This window comes from Procambarus clarkii, chromosome 34 (assembly GCF_040958095.1).
Source record: "Procambarus clarkii isolate CNS0578487 chromosome 34, FALCON_Pclarkii_2.0, whole genome shotgun sequence".
Classification (NCBI taxonomy): Eukaryota; Metazoa; Arthropoda; class Malacostraca; order Decapoda; family Cambaridae; genus Procambarus; species Procambarus clarkii.
Genome location: NC_091183.1, coordinates 9,150,784 through 9,177,364, shown reverse-complemented (window position 1 = coordinate 9,177,364; position 26,581 = coordinate 9,150,784). Strand labels below are relative to the sequence as shown.

Below are 26,581 nucleotides of genomic sequence, written 5' to 3'. Positions count from 1 at the left end.
CATACATACATACATACATACATACATAAATTTATACCATATTAATTTCTAAACTGTATTAAGAGCAAGATATCAGTATGCAAACAGCTCACTCACCCCAATAAATCTGTCATTAATGTTCTGGTAATTCATATTGATGCTTGACAATCAGTAAGACAACCATAATATTCAAGCAAGTCCAAAAATATTTGTAACTACCCTTATATATTCATACACACCAAATATTGTAATTACATATGGGACCTGACAGCTGAGTGGAAAGTGCTCAGGGTTCGTAGTTCTAAAGGTCTGAGTTCGATCCCCGGTGGAGGCGGAAACAAATGGGCAGTTTCTTTCACCCAGATGCACCTGTTCACCTAGCAGTAAATAGGTACCTTGGAGTTAGACAGCTTCTACGGGGTGCTTCCTGCGGATGTGTGTATGTATGAAAATTAGGATTAAGGACTTGCCCAAAATGCTATGCGTGCTAGTGGCTGCACAAGATTGTAAGAACTTTTGTATATATAAATAAATTAATAAATAAAACATGATGAAATACCCACCCAGCTACTGTTCATATGGTTAAACCAGGCTGTTTATGTCACACTGAAATAAAACTCAGCTTAAATTATAAGTTTAGATAAAAGTTATACTAAAATGAAAAAATAATTTATCAACAAATACACAAAATGTTACACTTGTATAATCATTAAAAATACACAAAATCAAAGCATACAGCATAAAACGCACATATTTGCTCTCTGTATATCACTTATGCACAAAGTATGGCATTTCCACACAAAATATGCCATTGCTCACAAATATGTAATGTACACAAGGTATAGTTTTTTGCACACATATCACAAATGACATACACGCTTGCACGAATTAACATGAACTTTAAAAAAATTACACAATTTCATAAACATCACTTTCACAAAATGCCTGCACAGTCACAAAAACCAAATACACTTTCACACTTACAAAAGAAGACCGATTTTTTTATATATAATAACAACAACAGAACTTGCACAAAATACAATTGCACTAGTTCTATTGCGGCAATTAAAACACAACTAGTATAAATACAATCAATATACAACTGGCGCAAATACTTAAAATACACAACTGGTGCAAATACTTAAAATACACAACTGGTACAAATACTTAAAATACACAACTGGTGCAAATACTTAAAATACACAACTGGTGCAAATACTTAAAATACACAACTGGTGCAAATACTTAAAATATACAACTGGTGCAAATACTTAAAATACCCAACTTGCATAAATACATAATTCGCACAAATACAATTTTAAAACACGCACAATTAATACACATTTTGCACAACTACAAGCAATACACAACTAGCACAAATACACAATTCGCACAAATATAATTACAAAACATTTACAATTAATACACAACTTGCACAAACAATACAGAACTTACAAAAATAATACACAATTTGTGTGAATATAATGAATAGACAAATGTAATCATTACACAACCTGTGCAAAACACTATCAATACATAACCGGCTCAAATACACAACCTGGACAATTAATACAAAACTTGAATAATTATAATCAAGGCCCAATTTGCGCAAATGTAATCAAACACAGCTTTGTCAATCAATATACACAATTTTCACGGGATTTACCTATATATGTTTAGAACATAATTTATAATAGTTTAAACAAAATTGCCCCCCCCCCCCCACACACACAAAAAAAATCATAATTTGTCATATATGAATTGTTCATCTGTACGATCCTCATAAACACATTCATTTCCATAAATATTTCAACATTATTTATGCTAACCTGTTCTGTCACCAGTATTTCCCAATTTAAGAACATAAGAACAAAGGTAATTGCAGAAGGCCTATTGGCCCATATGAGGCAGCTCCTATTTGTAACCACCCAATCCCACTCATATACATGTACAAAACACGTTTGAAACAATCGAGTGACACCACCTCCACCACGGTATGCGGTAATTGGTTCCACATAACAACAACCATGTTACCGAACCAGTATTTACCCAAGTCTTTCCTTAATCTAAACTTATCCAACCTAAACCCACTGTTCCGTTTTCTGTCTTGTGTTGATACCCCCAACATCCCCCTTGCTATGTCCACCCACCCACCTGTAAACCTCCATCATGTCACCCCCAACCCTTCGACCCTCCAGTGAATGCAATCTAAGCTTTGTCAATCTTTCCTCATATGAAAGTTTTCCAATTTGGGGAACTAACTTTGTCATCCTACGCTGGACACGTTTAAGTGAATTTGTATCCACTCCACAGTACGGCGACCAAAACTGAACTGCACAATCTAAATGAGGCCCAACCAGAGCAAGACACAGCTGAAGAACAACACCAGGTGTCTCACCACCAACGCCTCGATTAAATTATGGATGTTTATATCCATAATTTTAATATAATAAATACCTACCCCTTGTTACATCCTCTCCAGTTATGTAACCCATATTTATTTAGGCAAATCGTCCAACGACCTTTTTGGATTTAACCTTACTTATGTTAGGCTAAGCATGCAGGCGATAAATCACAATAACGTAGCTAAAGTAATTTGACTAGACCACACACTAGAAGGTGAAGGGACGACTAGAAGGGAAAGGATGTCGTCCCTTCACCTTCTAGTGTGTGGTCTGGTCAAATTAGGCTAAGCATAATTAGGTTAGGTTAGGACAGGTTGTGTTAGTTCAAGTCAGTAAATCTATCTAAATTTAAGCAATTTGTTATATTATACCAAAATTTATCCACTCAAATTCTATATAAATTGATAATGTCCAACCCTTGCCTATAATATCCTATCCCAGGCTAAGGTACTCCTTAACCTGGAATAGGATATTATTCAGGATATTTTTATTAATTCAGCTATACTAAGGTATAGCTGAATTTTGCTAAATATGACTTACTCATCTAAATTTAACCAACAAGTGCTAAATCTAACTAAAATTTATGCATGTTTATTATATCCTACCAAAATGCATCTTAACAGAGCCTAATTTTAACTAAATCTAGCAAATATTTCACTCTTCTTACTCAAATTTGTCAAAATTTACCAACCAAACCCAACACAATCAAAGCTAAATTTTTAATGGAATAGATATAGTGAATCATGTCACTTTCCAAAAAATATGATATAAAATGAAGTTCAGAGCTAGGTATATGAGGTTAGGTTAAGGATGTTCAAGTTGAACTGATATATAGAAAATGCCCAATAGTGAAACATTTCATTTAACCTAGGTAATAGAGGTTAGGTCGGGGATGGGTTGGTTGTAATGATTTAAGACCAATGTCTCCCCCCCAAAAAAAAACAAATGGCTAAGAATAAAATGAAATATTGAAACACGATCTTAGTATCAGAGGTTAGGTCCGGTCAATTGGGTTGATGCAAACAAAAAGAATAAAAATAAAAAAAAATAAAAAAAAATATGGTACATTTGACATTAGGTCAAGGCTAAAGGTTCAAGGAGGCTTAGTCCATGTCTAAAACCAAACATTGCCTGGAGTATTGAACAAAGATCCAGGCAGGTTAGGTGCAAGGTAGCAAAGTTGAAGTGTAAAAACAAACACATTCCTACCAATATAGTTATCATATTTAACATAGATCCAGGCAGGTAACGCGAAGGGCAGTTAGGTTTATATCCAAGAAACAACACTTCTCTAAGAATAGAGATACAATATTCAACAAAGATCCAAGCATGTTAGGTACAGGTCATTTAGGCTTATATCCAAAATCAACCCTTTCTTAACAATAAAGTTGGAATATTTAACAAAGATCCCTGCAGGTTAGGTTTATATCCAAATCCACCAGTCAGTTAGGTTTATATCCAAATCCACCAGTCAGTTAGGTTTATATCCAAAATTAACACTTACAAAAGAATGTGTCTTATTAATGGTTATGCCCAAGGTGGTTTGAGTTGTGGTAATATGAGGAAAATGCCCAGTAACAACACACTTCTAAGAACATATTAAAATTCGGTTGTAATCCAGGGTGGCATGTATGTTGGAAATAGACATTAAAAGCTCTGACAGTTAGATTTAACTTTGGGGTGTGATATGGTTAGTTACATTGGTTAAATTAAGCTTTGTTATGCTATAAATAGGGTAAATTTAGTTAAATTGACTTCAATTGGGATAAATTTTGTTGAACTTAGCTTTGGTTGTGTTAGGTTGGGTTCGGCTGGATTTGGTCGGATTGATGCCAGAAAAACTCATCTGGATGTAGGAAATAGTTAGGCGGACACAGCACTCATAAGTGAAATGGTGTTGAGAATGAGGAAGTTATGCAAAGACTGAATGTTGGTAATAGATGTTAACAGCTGTAACCGTTAAATTCAGCATTTGGTTGTAATATGATTTGTTACATTTAGTTAAATTCAGCTTTGGTTTGTTATAATTAGGGGCAAATTTAGTGGAATTGACTCTAATTGGGATAAATCTGGTTAAATTAAGCTTTGGCTGTGTTAGGTTAGGTTAGGGTGTGGTTTGGTAGGATTGATGCTAGAAAATCACATATGGATGTAGAAAAGAGCTAGATGGACACAGCACTAACACTATGAAATAGTCTTGAGAATGGGTTATGTTATACAAGGTCTGGATGTTGGTAATGGCTAGACGGACAGAGCAGCAACAGTAGTAAATGGTCTTGAGGTTGGGATATGTTATGTGACGACTGGATATTGGAAATAGACATTAAATATAGATGAGATACGTTAAACTTGGTTAAATTTGGCTTTGGTTGTGCTGTGACATGGTAAATTAGATAAATTTGGTAAGAATTACCTTAAATTAGGAAGTTCATCTAGAGGTTATCTTGAGAAGATTTCGGGGCTTAGTGTCCCCACGGCCCGGTCCTCGACCAGGCCTCCTTTTTGTTACACCCCCCCGCTCCCAGGACGCAGCCCGCAACAGCTGTCTAACTCCCAGGTACCTATTTACTGCTAGGTAACAGAGCATCAGGGTGAAAGAAAGTCTGCCCATTTGTTTCCACCTCCACCTGGGATCGAACCCGGAACCTCAGGACAACGAATCTGAAGCACTGTCCACTCAGCTGGTCAAGCCCCAACTGGATGTGCTATTAAGGGTCAGCTTAAATTTTGCTGAATTAAATAAAATTTAGCTTTTGTTGTGTTAGGTCAGGTCAGGTAAGATAGAAGAGGGTAGGATATATAATACTTTCAGAGTAATAAACTAGCTTGTTCAGAAAATAGTGTAAATTACCCTATTTGGGGTCTGAATTACAGCTAGCTCTTGTAATGGATGGCGAGAGGGTAGAGAGGATTGTATGTGAAGAAATGGGTACTAATATATAGTTAGTTTAGCTTTTACTTAGGATAAATTAGGACACATTTGAATAGGACAAGTGAACTTTTTGCAATATTTAGTTAACTTTAGGTTCTGTTAAGATGCATTTTGGTAGGATATTAAATATGTATCAATTTTAGTTGGATTTAGCACTTGTTGGTTAAATTTAGATGGGTAAGAAAGATTTAGTTAAATTCAGCTAGATATAGATACTGTTAAGTCGGATTAAAATGGGATCGATTACCATTGCGAGGGATAGGATATTATAGTTATGGGTTGGACATTATTAGTTTATACAGAATTTGATCGGATAAGTTTTTGGTATGATACAACAAGTTGCTTAAACTTAGATAGATTTACTGACTTAACCTAACCCAACCTGTCCTAACCTAACCCAACCTGTCCTAACCTAACCCAACCTGTTCTAACCTAACCCAACCTGTCCTAACCTAACCCAACCTGTTCTAACCTAACCCAACCTGTCCTAACCTAACCCAACCTGTTCTAACCTAACCCAACCTGTTCTAACCTAACCCAATCCTGCATAACCTAACCCAACCTGTCCTAACCTAACCTAACCTAACCTAACCCAACCTGTCCTAACCTAACCTAACATAACTTAACCCAACCTGTTCTAATCTAACCTAACCTGTCCTAACCTAACCCAACCTGTCCTAACCTAACCTAACCTTACCTAACCCAACCAGTCCTAACCTAACCCAACCTGTCCTAACCTAACCTAACATAACCTATCCCAACCTGTTCTAACCTAACCCAACCTGTTCTAACCTAACCCAACCTGTTCTAACCTAACCCAATCCTGCATAACCTAACATAACTAAGGTTAAATCCAATAAGATCGCTGGATTGTTTGCCTAAATGAATATGGGAGACATAACTGGAGAGGATGTAACAAGGAGGGTAGGTATTTAATATATAAAAATAGGGATATAAATTGGGAAATACTGGTGACAAAACAGTTTAGCATAAATAATGTTGAAATATCTATGGAAATATATGTGTACAAATCCACAAGGGCCGTGACGAGGGTTCGAACCTACGTCCAACAGGATCCCTAACGCTGCCTTAATCGACTGAGCTACGACATGGTAAAAGAATTGCAACCAGAAGTTCTACTGACCTTACGCCCTTGTGGATTTTTTATATGATGTATCACACTATTGTGATTTCTGTGTGAAATATATGTATGTTTATGAGGATTGAGCAAATATATGAATGTATGATTCATATATGTGAAATTATGACTAATTGTTTGGTGGGGGGGAAGGCAATTTTGGTTAAACACAGCAAATTATAAATGATGTTCTAAACATATATAGGAAAATATCGAGCAAATTGTATATTGATTGACAAAGTTATGTTTGATTGCATTTGCGCAAATTGTGCATTGATTATAATTATTCAAGTTGTGTATTAATTGCGCAGGTTGTGTATTTGTGTAGTTTAAGTATTGATAGTATTTTGCACGTATTCCAAGGAACTAGTGGGTAAGATTTACCCATGAGCAATGAGAAGGTAAAGTTCTCAGCCTGCTAATAGGCGTCAGCAGCCGTGTGTCCTGTATCCTCCTGTGTAAATAAAAATAAACGTAGACAGGTATGGGAAGTGCTGCGGAACTACGGAATTTCGTAAGCCATTTGTAATCCAGGATGACGTGACAGGCCTTCTGCCTCAAACTGAACACACCATTCCACCAGGCGATGTTTCTCCTGTCCTGACACATTACTGGAGACTCCAAGAACAAGCCAAACAGTTACCTCAAGATGAGTAAAAAGGATATTACGACAGAATACCATGGAAGCTAGTCCAACGTTCTCCAGTAAAGATAGTGTGCAAAAATTACCGTGGCTATTGGTTTTGTATAGACTATTACAAAGTTAATAAAGTGACAACAGCAGACGCCTACCCATTGCTGCCGCTTCCTGGAGATCCTGGACAGTTTTGGCTCCGCTTAGTGTTTTTCACCATTTGCAGGTAAGTCAACTCAGAACAAGACAGCGAGAAAGTATGATTCTCTGATACATTCACTTGCATACATTCCAGCGCATAACATCTTGATTAAAGACTGCACTTTCATCACATCAAGGAACAATTAATTACATTTGTGAGTCCAATTTTAGGTAGGCACTCATTAGCATAATTCATTGATGAACCATTCTATTTGAGAATATTTAATGAACACCTCCATGATTTAACCGAGATGTCGCTATTGATCAATGCAGGGTTCAAAATGTTGCCAAGATGGCAACACCAAGGACAGCAATGGATGTACGAAGGTTTCTGGACACAACTGGGTATTGTCGTTGATATACAGAAGGCTTTACAATAGAGCTTCATGGACAAATCTCACGAAAAAACGATTGCGAGCGAAAAATCAAAGAACTTCAGATGAATGACCAAAGATGGAAGTAAATTATTGAACATTTGGAAAGAGGAAAATACCTTTCGAAAAGACATAATATCTTAATTAATGATTTCGAGTTAAAAGTGGGTGTTTCATACCACATAAATGCTCGAAAGGACTTAGCAGTATTTTAATTAGTTATTCCTTATATGTTAAAGTCATCAGCATTGAAACTTGTGTCAAAGACTGTGATTCAACCAGAAGTGTAAAAGACACAAAAAAGCCCAAGCTATTATTTGGTTCCGTCACCTCCTGTCACATGGTATTAGACATGTGAAGTAGTGTGCGAATTGTCGTAGAAAGATACAAGAGTTCAGACCCCACTGAAGCAGTTCCCTCAGACCGTCCATTGACTAGGTTGCTGCCAAGTTAATAGTAACATTAACTATTTGGGTAACATATATGCTCCTGTTCCAGTGAATTATCTGTCGAAATTTTTTGAGGAAATTAATTAGTTTTTGGGATGTTTTGGGAAGATAATTAAATTAAAAATTTAATTAGGAAGGACTTCTTTGGAAGCCCTTCCTCAAAACCACCACCCAGACAGTTGCAGTCACATGCTTAGCTTGGCTTGTAACTGTGTTATGATCGTCAGAATTTCTAGTACCAGGCAGGGGACAGCAGTTTATCTGTAAACTATCACAGCAAGTATGGAAAATCTTAAACATCACTACCACCAACAGCCTAGCATCCCCATGCTATAGCATGATGTGATGCATTAAGAGGACGGTAATTAACATACTTGTCATTTTAGCGGAGAATGATCCAGCCACTCGGAATGAACAGTTGTCCTACATTCAATTTGCATTGAATACCACCGTGCACGGACTCCTGGTGCTTGAAGCAGGGTGGAAGTCTTGACGCCTCCTTCGCTTGGGAGCCGCCACTTCACGTTTGTTTTTGCGATTTTCGATTTGATACTGCTGTATGGCATTCCTCTTCAACGGTCCGGTTGTATGACGCCTGGCGCACATATCGACTTGGGTCTTCGGGTTGTTGATAGAATTTTTTCCACGTGTTCTGACTGGTTCTCCCGGCAGGGTGATGGTGTCCGGCGCCGGCTTGGCTGACAGGTCCCAGGAGTTGGTGGGTTTTGGTGGGCTCCAGGTGTGCCCTCAGCCGTAGTGGGTGGCCGGCATCTGCTCTGTCAGAGGGCACTGGATGACTTTTGCGTTTTAGCTGGGAGCCGAGATTTTAGTTTGCTACCCAGTGTTCTCTGTGTGGGGCGGGGCCGGTGCTTGTCACCCTGAGGTACTCCTCGGGCTTCCTGATCATCTGCCTGTCTGCGTTTCTTTGCTGCGAAGCGTATTAGTCTCAGTGATTGGCGTCACTCGTTTTGAGGTTCGGCTTGGCGATTAACCCTACACGGGTACGTCGGGGCGCATCCGATCCCACGATCGTCGTCGCCCCTAAATCAACAACAACAACACACCAGCGTGCACCACTCCATAAACACTCAACCATGCTTCCTGTTTACTGCACACATGTAATTTTGCGTCAGGTCTGCTTATTATGCATAATGTTAGCAGTGAAGAGGATTGTCCTTCGGAAATCCAAGATGAAGAATGCACGGAGGTTGGCAGCTGAAGCGTCAAGGAAAGTGAGGACACACTATGCCCACTATTATGATAGATGTGCCTGGCCATTACTAATATAGAAAGGTAGTCTAGTGATGCAGCTACACAGAGCAAAATTTGCCAATCTGATCAGGAAGTTGGCATCCAGATGTTGGGGCTCTTAGAGAGTAATTAGGAAACTAGCCAGAGTCAAATTCGTAATTAGGAGAATATTTGATGATTAGGCTAAAATCCATTCATATTAATAAGCTGAAAGCATATATTAGAAGAGAACTGGAATGACCATCAGAAGTAAGTAAGTCCCCCGAAAGAGTTGAGGGAATAGATGTTCCCAGGAATCAATCGGAGGAAGAGTTAGTTACTCTCTTCTCTCATGTAAGGGACTCTAATCAGCCTCTTGATTGGTCTTCTTAAACAATCTTTCCTGCCTCTACTCCACACAGCCGCCGTCGTGTTGACTCGGCTCTGATACACAACCTTCCCAACATGAACCTGAGTCCTGACTTTGTTGCTGTTGACTCTTGCCTCATAGTACATACTCTAATGCTCCAACTTTCTTAACAAACGTGACCTGACTTAGTTTTGCTGCCATTAGGCTCTATTTCCTCTTTTGTCACTAGATTTTTTATTTTTTTTTTTAGGCTTCTTCTAGTTTTCTTTCTTTTATTTTTATGTTCTATTTTTATAACATTTTCTTATTTATTCCTCTTTCTATTCTTCCATTTTTCTTCCCTTACTTCTAATCTTTCCTTTAATTTACCTGATTATCTTTATTCTTATATTTTCTCTTTTCATGCCTTTTCTTATTATTTTCTTTCATCATTTTGTAACCTTTCATCCCTTTTTTTCTTTCATCTTAGTCATATTTTAATCTTTTACAATCATCGCACTTTTCCTCTCACTCTCGTCCCTCACATTGTTTACGTCTTCCCTCACACTGTTTACGTCTTCCCTCACATTGTTTACGTCTTCCCTCACACTGTTTACGTCTTCCCTCACATTGTTTACGTCTTCCCTCACATTGTTTACGTCTTCCCTCACACTGTTTACGTCTTCCCTCACATTGTTTATGTCTTCAGTCACATTGTTTATGTCCTCCCTAAAATTGTTTATGTCTTCCATTAATTTTACATTATGAGATAATGTAAATGTTATTCACTTCTTGGTCATACTTGTGTTAAGGGTTCGCATAAACGTTCATATACTGACCTCCACCACCCTAACAACCACCTTAACTACCTCACTACCACATTAACTACCACCTTAATTACCACCTTAACTACCACCTTAACTACCACCTTAACTACCACCTTAACTACCACCATAACAACCCCCTTAACTACCAACGTAACTATTACCATAACTACCACCTTAACTACAATCATAACAACCACCTTAACAACCACCTTAACTACCACCTTAACTACCACCATAAATACCACCTTAACTACCACCTTATTTACCACCTTAACTACCACCTTAACTACAACCATAACTACCACCATAAATACCACCTTAACTACCTCCTTAACAACCACCTTGAACAACTACCTTAACAAACATTTTAACTACCACCATAACTACCACCATAAATACCACCTTAACTACCACCTTAATTACCACCTTAATTACCACGTTAACAATCACCCTAACTATCACCTTAACTACCACCATAACTACCACCATAAATACCTCCTTAACTACCACCTTAACAACCACCTTAACAACCACCTTAACAACCACCTTAACACCTTAACTACCACCATAACTACCACCAAAAATACCACCTTAACAACCATCTAAACAACCACCTAAACAACCACCTTAACTACCACCTTAACTACCACCTTAACAACCACCTTAACTACGACCTTAACAACCACCTTAAAAACCACCTTAACAACCACCTTAACTACCACATTAATTACCACCTTAACTACCAACTTAACAACCACCTTAATTACCACCTTAACTACCACCTTAACTACCACCTTAACTATCACCATATTTGCCACCTTAACTACCACCGTAACAACCACCTTAACAACCACCTTAACAACCACCTTAACAACCACCTTAACTACGACCTTAACCACCTTAACAACGACTATAACTACCACCATAACTACCACCCTAACTATGACCTTAACAACCACCTTAACAACCACCATAAATACCACCTTAACTACCACCTTAACAACCACCTTGAACAACCACCTTAACAAACACCTTAACTACAACCATAACTACCACCATAAATACCACCTTAACAACCACCTAAACAACCACCTAAACAACCACCTTAACTACCACCTTAACTACCACCTTAACAACCACCTTAACTACGACCTTAACAACAACCTTAAAAACCACCTTAACTACCACATTAATTACCACCTTAACTGCCAACTTAACAACCACCTTAATTACCACCTTAACTACCACCTTAACTATCACCATAATTGCCACCTTAACTACCACCTTAACAACCACCTTAACAACCACCTTAACAACCACCTTAACTACGACCTTAACCACCTTAACAACGACTATAACTACCACCATAACTACCACCCTAACTACGACCTTAACAACCACCTTAACTACCACCTTAACAACCACCTTAACCACCACTATAACTACCACCTTAACAACCACCTTAACTAAAACCATAACTACCACCGTAACAACCACCTTAACAACAACCTTAACTACCACTTTAACTACTACCATAACTACCACCTTAACTACCACCTAAACTACCACCTTAACAACCACCTTAACAACATCTTAACTACTACCATAACTACCACCTTAACTACCACCATAACTACCACCTTAACTACCCCTTTAACTACCACCTTAACTACCACCTTAGCAACCACATTAACTACCACCTTAACTACCACCTTAACAACCACATTAACTACCACCTTAACTACCACCTTAACAACCACCTTACCTACCACCTTAACAACCACCATAGATACCACCTTAACTACCACCTTAACAACCACCTTAACAACCACCTTAACTACCACCATAACTACCACCTTAACTACCACAATACCTCCCACCTTAACAACCACCTTAACTACCACCCTAACTACAACCTTTACTATGCCTTTAACTACACCTTAACAACCACCTTAACAACCACCTTAACTACCACTTTAACAACAACCTTAACAACCACCATATATACCACTTTAACTACCACCTTAAAAACCACCTTAACAACCACTTTAACTACCACCATAACTACCACCTTAACTACCACCTTACCTCCCACCTTAACAACCACCTTAACTACCACCTTAACTACCACCTTAACAACCCCCTTAACTACCACCTTACCTCCCACCTTAACAACCACTATAACTACCACCTTAACTACCTCCTTAAATACCACCTTAACTACCACCTTAACAACCCCCTTAACTACCACCTTAACTACGACCATAACTACCATTTTAACTACCACTATAACTACCACCTTAACTACCACCTTAACAACCACCTTAACAACCACCTTTACCACCTTAACTACCACCATAAATATCACCATATATACCACTTTTCCTACCACTTTATCTACCACCTTAACAACCACCATAAATACCACCTTAACTACCATAATAATTAACTACCCCCATAACTACCACCTTAACTACCACCTTACCTACCACCTTAACAACCACCTTAACTACCACCTTAATTACCACCATAACTACCACCATAACTTCCACCTTAACTACCACCTTAACTACCACCTTAACAAACACCTTACCTCCCAGTTTAAAAACCACTTTAACTACCAGCTTAACTACCACCTTAACAACTACCTTAAATACCAACTTAACTTCCACCTTAATAACCACCTTAACTACCACTTTAAATACATCCTTAACTACCACCTTAATTACCACCATAACTACCACCTTAGCTTCCACCTTAAATACCACCTTAACTACCACGATAACTACCACCTTAACTACCACCATAACTATCACCATAAATACTACCTTAAGTACCTCCTTAATTACCACCTTAACAACCACCTTAACAAACATCTTAACAACCACCTTTACAAATGCCTTAACTATCACCTTAAATATGACCTTAACTACCAACTTAACAACCACCTTAACTTCCACCTTAACTACCACCATAATTACCACCTTAACTACCACCTTAACAACCACCATAACTACCACCTAAACTACCACCTTAACTACCACCTTAACAACCCACCTAAACATCCACCTTAAGAACCACCTTAACAACCACCTTAACTACGACCTTAACAACCACATTAACAACCACTATAACTACCACCATAACTATCACCTTAACTACCACATTAACATCTACCGTAACTACCACCTGAACAACCTCCTTAACTACCACAATAACTACCACAATAACTACCACCTTAACAACCACCTTAACTAAAACCATAACTACCACAATAACAACCACCTTAACTACAACCTTAACAACCACCTTAACTAAAACCATAACTATCACCGTAACAACCACCTTAACAACCACCTTAACTACCACCTTAACTACCACTTTAACTACCACCATAACTACCACCTTAACAACAACCTTAATACCATCTTACCTACCACCATAACTACCACCGTTACTACCACTTTAACTACCACCATAACTACCACCATAACTACCACCTTAACTACCACCTTAACTACTACCTTAACTGCCACCTTAACTACTACCTTAACAACCACCTGAACAACCACCTTAACTACCACCTTAACTACCACCATAACTACCACCATAACTACCACCTTAACTACCACCTTAACTACCACCTTAACAACAACCTTAATACCATCTTACCTACCACCATACCTACCACCGTAACTACCACTTTAACTACCACCATAACTACCACCTTAACTACCACCTTAGCTACTACCTTAACTACTACCTTAACAACCACCTTAACAACCACCTTAACAACCACCTTAATACCATCTTAACTACCACCATAACTACCACCTTAACTACCACCTTAACAACCACCTTAACTACCACCTTAACTACAACCTTAACTACCACCATAACAACCACCATAAATACCATCTTAATTACCACCTTAACTACCACCATAACTACCAACTTAACTACCACCTTTGGTACCAACTTAACAAATACCTTTTCAACTACATTAAAAACAACCTTAACTACCACCTTAACAACAACCTTAACTTCCACCTTAACTACCACCTTAACAACCACCTTAACTACCACCTTAACAACAATTTTAACTACCACAATAACTACGACCTTAACAACCACCTTAACTACCACCTTAACTACCACCTTACCAATCACCTTAACAACCACTATAACTACCACCTTAACTACCTCCTTAAATACCACCTTAAATACCACCTTAACAACCCCCTTAACTACCACCTTAACTACGACCATAACTACCACTTTAACTACCACTATAACTACCACCTTAACTACCACCTTAACAACCACCTTAACAACCACCTTTACCACCTTAACTACCACCATAAATATCACCATATATACCACTTTTCCTACCACTTTATCTACCACCTTAACAACCACCATAAATACCACCTTAACTACCATAATAATTAACTACCCCCATAACTACCACCTTAACTACCACCTTACCTACCACCTTAACAACCACCTTAACTACCACCTTAATTACCACCATAACTACCACCATAACTTCCACCTTAACTACCACCTTAACTACCACCTTAACAAACACCTTACCTCCCAGTTTAAAAACCACTTTAACTACCAGCTTAACTACCACCTTAACAACTACCTTAAATACCAACTTAACTTCCACCTTAATAACCACCTTAACTACCACTTTAAATACATCCTTAACTACCACCTTAATTACCACCATAACTACCACCTTAGCTTCCACCTTAAATACCACCTTAACTACCACGATAACTACCACCTTAACTACCACCATAACTATCACCATAAATACTACCTTAAGTACCTCCTTAATTACCACCTTAACAACCACCTTAACAAACATCTTAACAACCACCTTTACAAATGCCTTAACTATCACCTTATATATGACCTTAACTACCAACTTAACAACCACCTTAACTTCCACCTTAACTACCACCATAACTACCACCTTAACTACCACCTTAACAACCACCATAACTACCACCTAAACTACCACCTTAACTACCACCTTAACAACCCACCTAAACATCCACCTTAAGAACCACCTTAACAACCACCTTAACTACGACCTTAACAACCACATTAACAACCACTATAACTACCACCATAACTATCACCTTAACTACCACATTAACATCTACCTTAACTACCACCTGAACAACCTCCTTAACTACCACAATAACTACAACAATAACTACCACCTTAACAACCACCTTAACTAAAACCATAACTTCCACAATAACAACCACCTTAACTACAACCTTAACAACCACCTTAACTAAAACCATAACTATCACCGTAACAACCACCTTAACAACCACCTTAACTACCACCTTAACTACCACTTTAACTACCACCATAACTACCACCTTAACAACAACCTTAATACCATCTTACCTACCACCATAACTACCACCGTTACTACCACTTTAACTACCACCATAAATACCACCATAACTACCACCTTAACTACCACCTTAACTACTACCTTAACTGCCACCTTAACTACTACCTTAACAACCACCTGAACAACCACCTTAACTACCACCTTAACTACCACCATAACTACCACCATAACTACCACCTTAACTACCACCTTAACTACCACCTTAACAACAACCTTAATACCATCTTACCTACCACCATACCTACGACCGTAACTACCACTTTAACTACCACCATAACTACCACCTTAACTACCACCTTAGCTACTACCTTAACTACTACCTTAACAACCACCTTAACAACCACCTTAACAACCACCTTAATACCATCTTAACTACCGCCATAACTACCACCTTAACTACCACCTTAACAACCACCTTAACTACCACCTTAACTACAACCTTAACTACCACCATAACAACCACCATAAATACCATCTTAATTACCACCTTAACTACCACCATAACTACCAACTTAACTACCACCTTTGGTACCAACTTAACAAATACCTTTACAACTACATTAAAAACAACCTTAACTACCACCTTAACAACAACCTTAACTTCCACCTTAACTACCACCTTAACAACCACCTTAACTACCACCTTAACAACAATTTTAACTACCACAATAACTACGACCTTAACAACCACCTTAACTACCACCTTAACTACCACCTTACCAATCACCTTAACAACCACCTTTACAACCACCTTAACTACCACGTTAACAACCACCTTAACAACCACCATAACTACCACCTAACTACCACCTTGACAACTACCTTAACTACAACCTTAACAACCACCTAAACTACCACCTTAACAACCACCATAACTACCACCTTAAGTACCACCTTACCAATCACCTTAACAACCACCTTTACAACCACCTTAACTACCACGTTAACAACCACCTTAACAACCACCATAACTACCACCTTAACTACCACCTTGACAACTACCTTAACTACAACCTTAACAACCACCTAAACTACCACCTTAACAACCACCATAACTACCACCTTAAGTACCACCTTAACTACCACCTTAACTACCACCGTAACAACCACCTTAACTATCACCTTAAGTACCACCATAACTACCACCATAAATACCACCTTAATTACCACCTTAACAACCACCTTAACAACCACCTTAACAAACACATTAACTACCACCATAACTACCACCATAAATACCACCTTAACAACCACCTTAATAACCACTTTAACAACCACCTTAAGGTGGTTGTTAAGGTGGTTGTTAAAGTGGGAGGTAAGGTGGTAGTTAAGGTGGTTATTCAGGTGGTAGTTAAGGTGGTTATTCAGGTGGTAGTTAAGGTAGTTGTTATGGTGGTTGTTAAGGTGGTTGTTAAGGTGGTATTTATTAAGGTTGTTAAGGTAGTTAAGGTGGTTGTTAAGGTGTAGTTAAAGGGATAGTTGAGGTTGTAGTTATGGTGGTAGTTAAGGTGGTTGTTAAGGTGGTAGTTACGGTGTTAGTTAAGTTGGTTGCTAAGCTGGTTAAGGTGGTAGTTAAGGTGGTTGTTATGGTGGTAGTTATGGTTTTAGTTAAGGTGGTTGTTAAGGTGGTAGTTATAGTGGTTGTTAATGTGGTTGTTAAGGTCGTAGTTAAGGTGGTTGTTAAGGTGGTTGTTAAAGTGGTTAAGGTGGTTGTTAAGGTGGTAGTTAAGGTGGTAGTTATGGTGATTGTTAAAGTGGTAGTTATGGTGGAAGTTATGGTGGTAGTTAAGGTGGTAGTTAAGGAGGTAGTTAAGATGGTAGTTATGGTGTTAGTTAAGGTGGTAGTTAAGGTGGTAGTTAAGATGGTAGTTAAGGTGGTTGTTAAGGTGGTTGTTAAGATCGTAGTTAAGGTGGTTGTTAACGTGGTAGTAAAGGTGGTAGTTAAGAAGTTTGTTAAGGTAGTTCTTAAGGTGGTACTTAAGGTGGTTGTTAATGTGTAGTTTAAGGGGTAGTTAAGGTGGTAGTTAGGTTGGTAGTTAAGGTGGTAGTTAAGGTGGTTGTTAAGGTGGTAGTTAAGGTGGTAGTTAAAGTAGTACTTATGGTGGTAGTTAAGGTGGTAGTTATGGTGGTAGTTAAGGTGGTTGTTAAGGTGGTAGTTTAGGTGGTATTTATGGTGGTTGTTAAGGTGGTTGTTAAGGTGGTTGTTAAGGTGGTTGTTAAGGTGTAGTTAAGGGGGTAGTTATGGTGGTAGTTATGGTGGTATTTAAGATGATAGTTTAGGTGGTAGTTAGGGTGGTGTTAAGCTGGTTGTTAAGGTGATAGTTAGGTGGTAGTTATGGTGGTTGTTAAGGTGGTTGTTAAGGTGGTAGTTAAGGTGGTTGTTAAGGTGGTTGTTTAGGTGGTAGATAAGGTGGTAGTTAAGGTAGTAGTTAAGGCCGTTGTTAAGTTGGTAGTTATGGTGGTAGTTATAATGGTTGTTAAGGTGGTAGTTAAGGTGGTTGTTAAGGTGGTAGTTATAGTGGTAGTTAAGGTAGATCTTAATGTGGTAGTTAAGGTGGTAGTTATGGTGGTAGTTATAGTGGTTGTTAATGTGGTTGTTAAGGTCGTAGTTAAGGTGGTTGTTAAGGTGGTTGTTAAAGTACTTGTTAAGGTGGTTGTTAAGATGGTAGTTATGGTGGTTGTTAAGGTGGTAGTTAAGGTGGTAGTTAAGGTGGTAGTTAAGGTGGTAGTTATAATGATAGTTAAGGTGGTTGTTAAGGTGGTTGTTAAAGTGCTTGTTAAGATGGTAGTTATGAAGGTTGTTAAGGTGGTAGGTAAGGTGTTACTTATGGTGGTAGTTAAGGTGGTAGTTATGATGGTAGTTAAGGTGGTTCTTAAGGTGGTAGTTTAGGTGGTATTTACGGTGTTTGTTAAGGTGGTTGTTAAGGTGGTTGTTAAGGTGGTTGTTAAGGTGTAGTTAAGGGGGTAGTTAAGGTGGTAGGTATGGTAGTAGTTAAGGTGGTAGTTAAGGTGGTAGTTAGGTTGGTGTTAAGGTGGTAGTTAAGGTGATAGTTAGGTGGTAGTTATGGTGGTTGTTAAGGTGGTTGTTAAGGTGGTAGTTAAGGTGGTTGTTAAGGTGGTTGTTAAGGTGGTAGATAAGGTGGTAGTTAAGGTGGTAGTTAAGGCGGTTGTTAAGTTGGTAGTTATGGTGGTAGTTATAATGGTTGTTAAGGTGGTAGTTAAGGTGGTTGTTAAGGTGGTAGTTAAGGTGGTAGTTATAGTGGTAGTTAAGGTAGATCTTAATGTGGTAGTTAAGGTGGTAGTTATAATGGTAGTTATAGTGGTTGTTAATGTGGTTGTTAAGGTCGTAGTTAAGGTGGTTGTTAAGGTGGTTGTTAAAGTGCTTGTTAAGGTGGTTGTTAAATGGTAGTTATGGTGGTTGTTAAGGTGGTAGTTAAGGTGGTACTTAAGGTGGTAGTTAATGTGGTAGTTAAGGTGGTTGTTAAGGTGGTTGTTAAGGTCGTAGTTAGGGTGGTTGTTAAGGTGGGAGTAAAGGTGGTAGTTAACGTATTTGTTAAGGTGGTTCTTAATGTGGTACTTAAAGTGGTTGTTAAGGTGTAGTTTTGGGGGTAGTTAAGGTGGTAGTTAGAGTGGTAGTTAAGGTGGTAGTTAAGGTATTTGTAAAGATTGTAGTTAAGGTGGTAGTTAAGGTGGTTGTCAAAGTGGTTGTCAAGGTGGTAGTTAAGGTGGTAGTTAAGGTGGTAGTTAATGTGGTAGTTAAGGTGGTTGTTAAGGTGGTTGTTAAGGTCGTAGTTAGGGTGGTTGTTAAGGTGGGAGTAAAGGTGGTAGTTAACGTGTTTGTTAAGGTGGTTCTTAAGGTGGTACTTAAAGTGGTTGTTAAGGTGTAGTTTTGGGGGTAGTTAAGGTGGTAGTTAGGGTGGTAGTTAAGGTGGTAGTTAAGGTATTTGTAAAGGTAGTAGTTAAGGTGTTAGTTAAGGTGGTTGTTAAGGTGGTAGTTAAGGTGGTAGTAAATGTGGTAGTTAAGGTAGTACTTATTGTGGTAGTTAAAGTAGTACTTATTGTGGTAGTTAAGGTGGTAGTTATGGTGGTTTTTAAGGTGGTTGTTAAGGTGGTATTTATGTTGGTTGTTAGGTGGTTAAGGAGGTAGTTAAGGTGGTTTTAAGGTGGTTGTTAAGGTGTAGTTAAGGGAGGAGTTAAGGTGGTAGTTTTGGTGGTAGTTAAGGTGGTAGTTAAGGTGGTAGTTAAGGTATTTGTAACGATTGTAGTTAAGGTGGTAGTTAAGGTGGTTGTCAAGGTGGTAGTTAAGGTGATAGTTAAGGGGGGTAGATAAGGTGGTAGTTATGGTGGTATTTAAGGTGGTAGTTAAGGTGGTAGTTAAGGTGGTGATTAAGTTGGTAATTATTGTGGTTGTTACGGTGATAGTTATGGTTTTAGTTAAGATAGTTGTTAAGGTGGTTGTTAAGGTGGTAGTTAAGGTGGTAGTTAAGGTGGTTGTTATGGTGGTAGTTATGGTGGTAGTTAAGGTAGATCTTAAGGTGGTAGTTATGGTGGTAGTTAAGGTAGATCTTAAGGTGGTAGTTATGGTGGTAGTTAAGGTAGATCTTAAGGTGGTAATTATTGTGGTTGTTACGGTGGTAGTTATGGTTTTAGTTAAGATAGTTGTTAAGGTGGTAGTTAAGGTGGTAGTTAAGGTGGTAGTTAAGGTGGTTGTTAAGGTGGTAGTTATGGTGGTAGTTAAGGTAGATCTTAAGGTGGTAGTTAAGGTGGTAGTTAAGGTGGTAGTTAAGATGATTGTTAAGGTGGTTGTTAGGGTGGTTGTTAAGGTGGTAGTTAGGGTGGTTATTAAAGTGGTATTTATAGTGGTAGTTAAGGTGTTTGTTAAGGTAGTTGTTAAGGAGGTAGTTAAGGAGGTAGTTAAGGTGGTATTTATGTTGGTAGTTATGGTGGTAGTTAATGTGGTAGTTAAGGTGGTATTTAAGGTGGTATTTAAGGTGTTATTTATGGTGGTAGTTATGATGGTAGTTAAGGTGTTTTTAAGGTGGTTGTTAAGGTGGTTACTAAGGTGGTAGTTAAGGTTATATTTATGGTGGTAGTTATGGGGTAGTTAAGGTGGTAGTTAAGGTGGTAATTATAGTGATAGTTATAGTGGTAGTTAAGGTGATAGTTAAGGTGGTATTTATGGTTATAGTTAAAGTGGTAGTTAAGGTGGTATTTATGGTGATAGGTATAGTTGTAGTTAAGGTGGTTGTTAAGGTTGTTGTTAAGGTGGTAGTTAAGGGGGGTAGTTATGGTGGTAGTTAAGGTGGTAGTTAAGGTTGTTGTTATGGTGGTAGTTAATGTGGCATTTAAAGTGGTAGTTGTGGTTGTAGTTATGGTGGCAGTTAAGGTGGTATTTAAGGTGGTAGTTATGAAGGTAGTTAAGGTGGTTGTTATGGTGGTAGTTAAGGTGGTAGTTAAGGTGGTATTTAAGGTGGTATGTGGGAGTTATGAAGGTAGTTAAGGTGGTTGTTATACTGGTAGTTAAGGTGGTTGTTAAGGTGTTTGTAAAGGTGTAGTTAAGGGGTAGTTAAGCTAGGGTGGTAGGGTGGGTAGATAGGGTAGCTAGGGTGGTAGTTAAGGTAGTAGTTAAGGTAGTAGTTAGGGTGGTAGTTATGGTGGTAGTTAAGGTGGAAGTTATGTTGGTAGTTAAGGTGGTAGTTAAGGTGGTAGTTAAGGTGGTAATTATGGTAATAGTTATGGTAATAGTTAAAGTGGTTGTTAAGGTGGTAGTTAAGGTGGTAGTTATCGTGGTAGTATTTAAGGTTGTAGTTAAGGTGGTAGTTTTGGTGGTAGTTAAGGTGGTAGTTATCATGGTAGTTAAGGTGGTTATTAAGGTGGAAGTTAAGGTGGTATGTTGACCAGACCACACACTAGAAGTTGAAGGGACGACGACGTTTCGGTCCGTCCTGGACCATTATGGTCCGTTTCTGTCCTGTCTGCCTTTAGAGGGGCCCTTATCCCCGTTCTTGACATCTTGTTTTCTAAAAATCACCACCTTCCTCGTCGCTTCCAGCTTGCCCTTGCCTCCCTGAAATCTAACAACTTTTTTCTTATCCTTCCTTCCGACAAAAACAATTCGGTGGTTGTCCTTGACCGTGAGGACTACCTCCGAAAAGCAGATGTCTTGCTCTCTAACTCTCACACTTATGCTCCTCTGACTTCTAACCCTTTGGATCGCCTCAAAACTTCCTTTAACCGCAAACTAAGACAGCTCTCTAGTCTTTGCCCTCCTGACTTTGATCTCATTAAACGTTTCCGTGTCATCTGCCCTTCTCTTCCTTATTTCTATGGTCTTCCTAAGACTCATAAACCTGGTGTTCCTCTTCGTCCTATCATTTCTTCACGGGGATCTGTCAGCTATCCTCTTGCCTCCTGGCTCGCTAAAACCCTGACACCTTACCTTGGCACTTTTTCCCCTGCCCACCTTCGTCACTCTCAGGACTTCATAGAAAGACTGCGCCTGCAACCCTCTTGTAAGATGCTTAGTCTTGATGTCGACTCTCTGTTCACTAATGTTCCGCTCGATGACGTTCTCTCTTTCCTCAGACAGAAGGCGTCAGAGGGCCTCCTTCCTCTCCCACTTCCCACTGACGTTTTCCTCGATCTCATTAGACTCTGTGTTGAATCTAACTCTTTCTCTTTCAACGGTAAATATTACACTCAAACTTTCGGTGTCGCTATGGGTTCCCCTCTCTCCCCTGTTCTTGCTAATTTCTACATGAAATACTTCGAAACTGTTCTTCTTCCTTCTATTGATACTCGTCCCTCTCTCTGGCTTCGCTATGTTGACATTTTTGCTTTATGGCCTCATGACCTTAATCTTTTCCAGCCTTTCCTCGCCTCTCTTAACAATCTGGCTCCTTCTATCCATTTCAAAGTTGAGTGGGAATCTAATTCCCTCCTTCCTTTTCTTGATGTTCATGTTCACAGCTCTGTGTCTGGGTTCTCTTTCTCTGTCTACCGTAAACCCTTGCATAGTGGCATGTACATTCACTTCTTTTCCTACCATCCTCCTTCTTGTAAGAAAAGTGTCCTCGTCTCTCTCTTCCTCCGCGCTCTACGCATCAGCGACCCTCAGTTTCTTGATTCTGAAATTGCCTTTATCTACAAATCATTCTCTCGCCTTGGTTATCCTTTGCATTTCATCAACTGTGCCTACTCTCAAGCTAAACGAAATTTCTTTCATCCTAAACCTGCTTCCAACACTAGTAGCACTGTACTATGCCTTCCCTTCATATCTGAACTCAAAACTTTTACCAATACCTTTCGTCCTCTTGACATTAAACTCGCCTTTCGACAAACTAACACACTTCGTAGCAATCTAGTTCACACTGCTCCTCCTGCTTCTAATGCTGCTGGTGTCTACTCTATTTCCTGTTCATCTTGTCCTCTCCAATACTTTGGCGAAACTGGCCATACACTGAATGACAGACTTAAAGAACACAAGAGAAGTGTTAAGTCTGCAGACACTAACAATGCTCTCTTCTGCCATGTGAGGGATTCTAATCATCCCATTGATTGGTCTTCCTCGAAAATAATCTTTCCTGCCTCTACTCTACACAGACGCCGTCTTGTAGAATCGGCTCTTATACACAATGTACCCAACATGAACTTGAGTCCTGGCTTTGTTGCTGTGGACTCTTCCCTTTCACAGTATATACTCAAATGCTCTAATCTTTCTAACAAACGTGATTTAACATAAGCTTTCCCCCTTCCATTTATCTTTCTTTCTCTTTCCTTTTCTTTCTCTCTTCTCCCTTTTTCTGTTCATTGTCTTCTCCTACGCTCCCTTGCTATCCTCTTCTGATTCCTATTACTATCTCCTTCGGTGGTTATAATAGGAGCTGCCTCATATGGGCCAATAGGCCTTCTGCAGTTCTCATTACTACTATCCCCTACACCTAACTTTCCTCCTCAGCTCTCTCTTGCCTATTTATTGCCTGTCCCTACCTCCTCATCACAATCGACTTGATAATGGTCCAGGACGGACCGAAACGTCGTCATCCCTTCAACTTCTAGTGTGTGGTCTGGTCAACATACTTCAGCCACGTTATTGTGACTCATCGCCTGCTTAAGGTGGTAGTTAAGCTAGTAGTTAAAGTGGTATTTAAGGAGGCTGTTAAGGTGGTTGTTAAGGTGGTTGTTAAGGTGGTAGTTAAGGTGGTTGTTAAGGTGGTTGTTAAGGTGGTAGTTAAGGTGGTAGTTAAGGTGGTAGTTAAGGTGGTATTTATAGTGGAAGTTACGGTGGTATTTTTGGTGGTAGTTAAGGTGGTAGTTAAGGTGGTAGTTAAAATGGTTGTTAAGGTGGTAGTTAAGGTGGTAGTTAAGATGGTAGTTATGATGGTTGTTAAGGTGGTAGATAAGGTGGTAGTTTAGGTGGTATATATGGTCATAGTTATGGAGGTAGTTTAGGTGGTTGTTAAGGTGGTAGTTATGGTGGTAGTTAAGGTGGTTATTAAGGTGGTAGTTAAGCTCTTTTTTTTTTTTTTTTTTTTTTTTTTCCGGGTAGATGGGACTCGATAGCCTGGGAAGGCTCTTTCTGGTTAAGCTCTTTTTTTTTTTTTTTTTTTTTTTTTCCGGGTAGATGGGACTCGATAGCCTGGGAAGGCAGCCCATCTAGGGGAAGGAAAACCCTGATTTTAAACCTCCGCTGCCTTGCGGCCATACCCTTGTTTTTGGGAAGGCTTCAGGAGTCAACCTCGAGGAAAAATCCGGAGTTGGAGCCCCTAAGGCAGTTCGTTGTTGACGTCGACCTCGTTCTGGCAGCTCCTGCGACGTTGCTGGAACCATGCGTATTGGCATTTGCCTCTCTATTGGATAATTTCAGCAACGTGGAGAGGGGGGACCTGCTGCATGGGTAACAGCTTCTCCTCCATATCTACCTACCCAGGCTTTGCGCCCTGGAGAGGACACTCCAGCTTCGCCTCACAGCGTCGAACCAACACGGGAAGCGACAGTCTACCGGTTTTAAGTCTTCTGCTCGATTGGCGAAGAGTGTGACGCCAGGGGTTGCTTCCGACGGTGGGAGGGGTCATCGCGCCCCACTGGGCAGCTACCGCCCGCCTCAAGCTGGGCAAACCCCAGCCAATAAGGTGTTGCCTCGCCACGGTCCGTTAACCTCACTGGGTGCGTGGGGTTTAGGGTGAAAACTGACAAGCGGCCCGACAACTTTGCAACAAGCAATACCAAACCAAAGATTTGTGCTCGGTGTGGGATGGACTGCCACTCTCGGATTGGCCTCATCAGTCACACCAGACGCTGCACCAGGATTGACAACTAGGGCGCAACTCCACAGTCTCCCGAGACTGAAGGATGCCTACTACAAGCTCTTTTTTAAGGTGGTTGTTAAGGTGGGAGGTAATGTTATGGTTAAGGTGGTAATTATGGTGGTAGTTAAGGTGGTTGTTAAGGTGGTAGTTAAGGTGGCATTTATGGTGGTTGTTAAGGTAGTTGTTAAGGTGGTAGTTAAGGTGATTGTTAAAATGGTTGTTAAAGTGTAGTTAAAGGGATAGTTAAGGTTGTAGTTAGGGTGGTAGTTAAGGTGGTTGTTAAGGTGGGAGGTATAGTGGTAGTTAAGGTGGTAGTTATAGTGGTAGTTAACGTGGTTGTTAAGATGGTTGTTAAGGTGGTAGTTTAGGTGGTATCTATAGTGGTTTTTAAGGTGGTAGTTAAGGTGGTAGTTAATGTGGTTGTTAAGGTGGAAGTTAAGGTGGTAGTTAAGGGGTAGTTAAGGTAGTAGTTATGGTGGTAGTTAAAGTGGTAGTTGTGGTGGTAGTTAAGGTGTTTGTCAAGGTGGTTGTTAAGGTGGAAATTAAGGTGGTAGTTAAGGTGGTAATAATGGTGGTAGTTATGGTGGTAGTTAAGGTGTTTGTTAAGGTGGTAGTTAAGGTGGTATTTATGGTGGTAGTTATGGTGGTTGTTAAGGTGGTAGTTATGGTGGTAGGTAAAATGGTTGTTAAGGTGGTAGTTAAGGTGGTAGTTAAGGTGGTTGTTAAGGTGGTTTTTAAGGTGGTAGTTAAGGTTGTTGTTAAAGTAGTTGTTAAGGTGGTAGTTAAGGTGGTAGTTATTGTGGTTGTTAAGGTGGTTGTTAAGTTGGTAGTTAAGGTGGTTGATAAGGTGGTAGATAAGGTGATAATTAAGGTGGTAGTTAATGATGGTGGTAGTTAAGGTGGTAGTTAAGGTGGTAGTTAAGGTGGTTGTCAAGGTGGTAGTTATGGTGGTAGTTAAGGTTGTAGTTAAGGTGGTATATATGGCGATAGTTATAGTGGTAGTGTAAGGAGGTAGTTAAGGAGGTAGTTAAGGTGGTAGGTAAGGTGGTAGTTAAGGTGGTAGTTATAGTTATGGTTAAAGTGGTGGTTAAGCTAGTAGTTAAGGTGGTTGGTATGGTGGTAGTTAAGGTGGTATTTAAGGTGGTAGTCACGGTGGTAGTTATAGTGGTAGTTAATGTAATAGTTAAGAATGTAGGTAAAGTGGTATTTAAGGTGGTTATTAAGTGGTAGTTAAGGTGGTAGTTAAGGTGGTTGTTAAGGTGGTTGATAAGGTCGTAGTTAGGGTGGTTGATAAGGTGGTAGTAAAGGT

At 39.4% G+C, this 26,581-nt stretch overlaps 2 protein-coding genes across 2 annotated transcripts; both read right to left on the bottom strand.

Moving 5' to 3' along the window:
• Positions 1 to 888: 888 nt before the first annotated feature.
• LOC138370989 (uncharacterized) lies at positions 889 to 13,493 on the bottom strand. The gene is made up of 2 exons (XM_069335628.1): positions 13,008 to 13,493; positions 889 to 924 (listed from the first exon to the last, which is right to left on the bottom strand). The coding sequence occupies exons 1-2, from the start codon at positions 13,491 to 13,493 to the stop codon at positions 889 to 891; spliced, it is 522 nt and encodes a 173-aa protein (XP_069191729.1).
• Positions 13,494 to 14,950: 1,457 nt separating this feature from the next.
• On the bottom strand, positions 14,951 to 15,532 carry LOC138370988 (uncharacterized). The gene has a single exon (XM_069335627.1). It carries the CDS (start codon positions 15,530 to 15,532, stop codon positions 14,951 to 14,953), a length of 582 nt encoding a protein of 193 aa, XP_069191728.1.
• Positions 15,533 to 26,581: the final 11,049 nt, after the last annotated feature.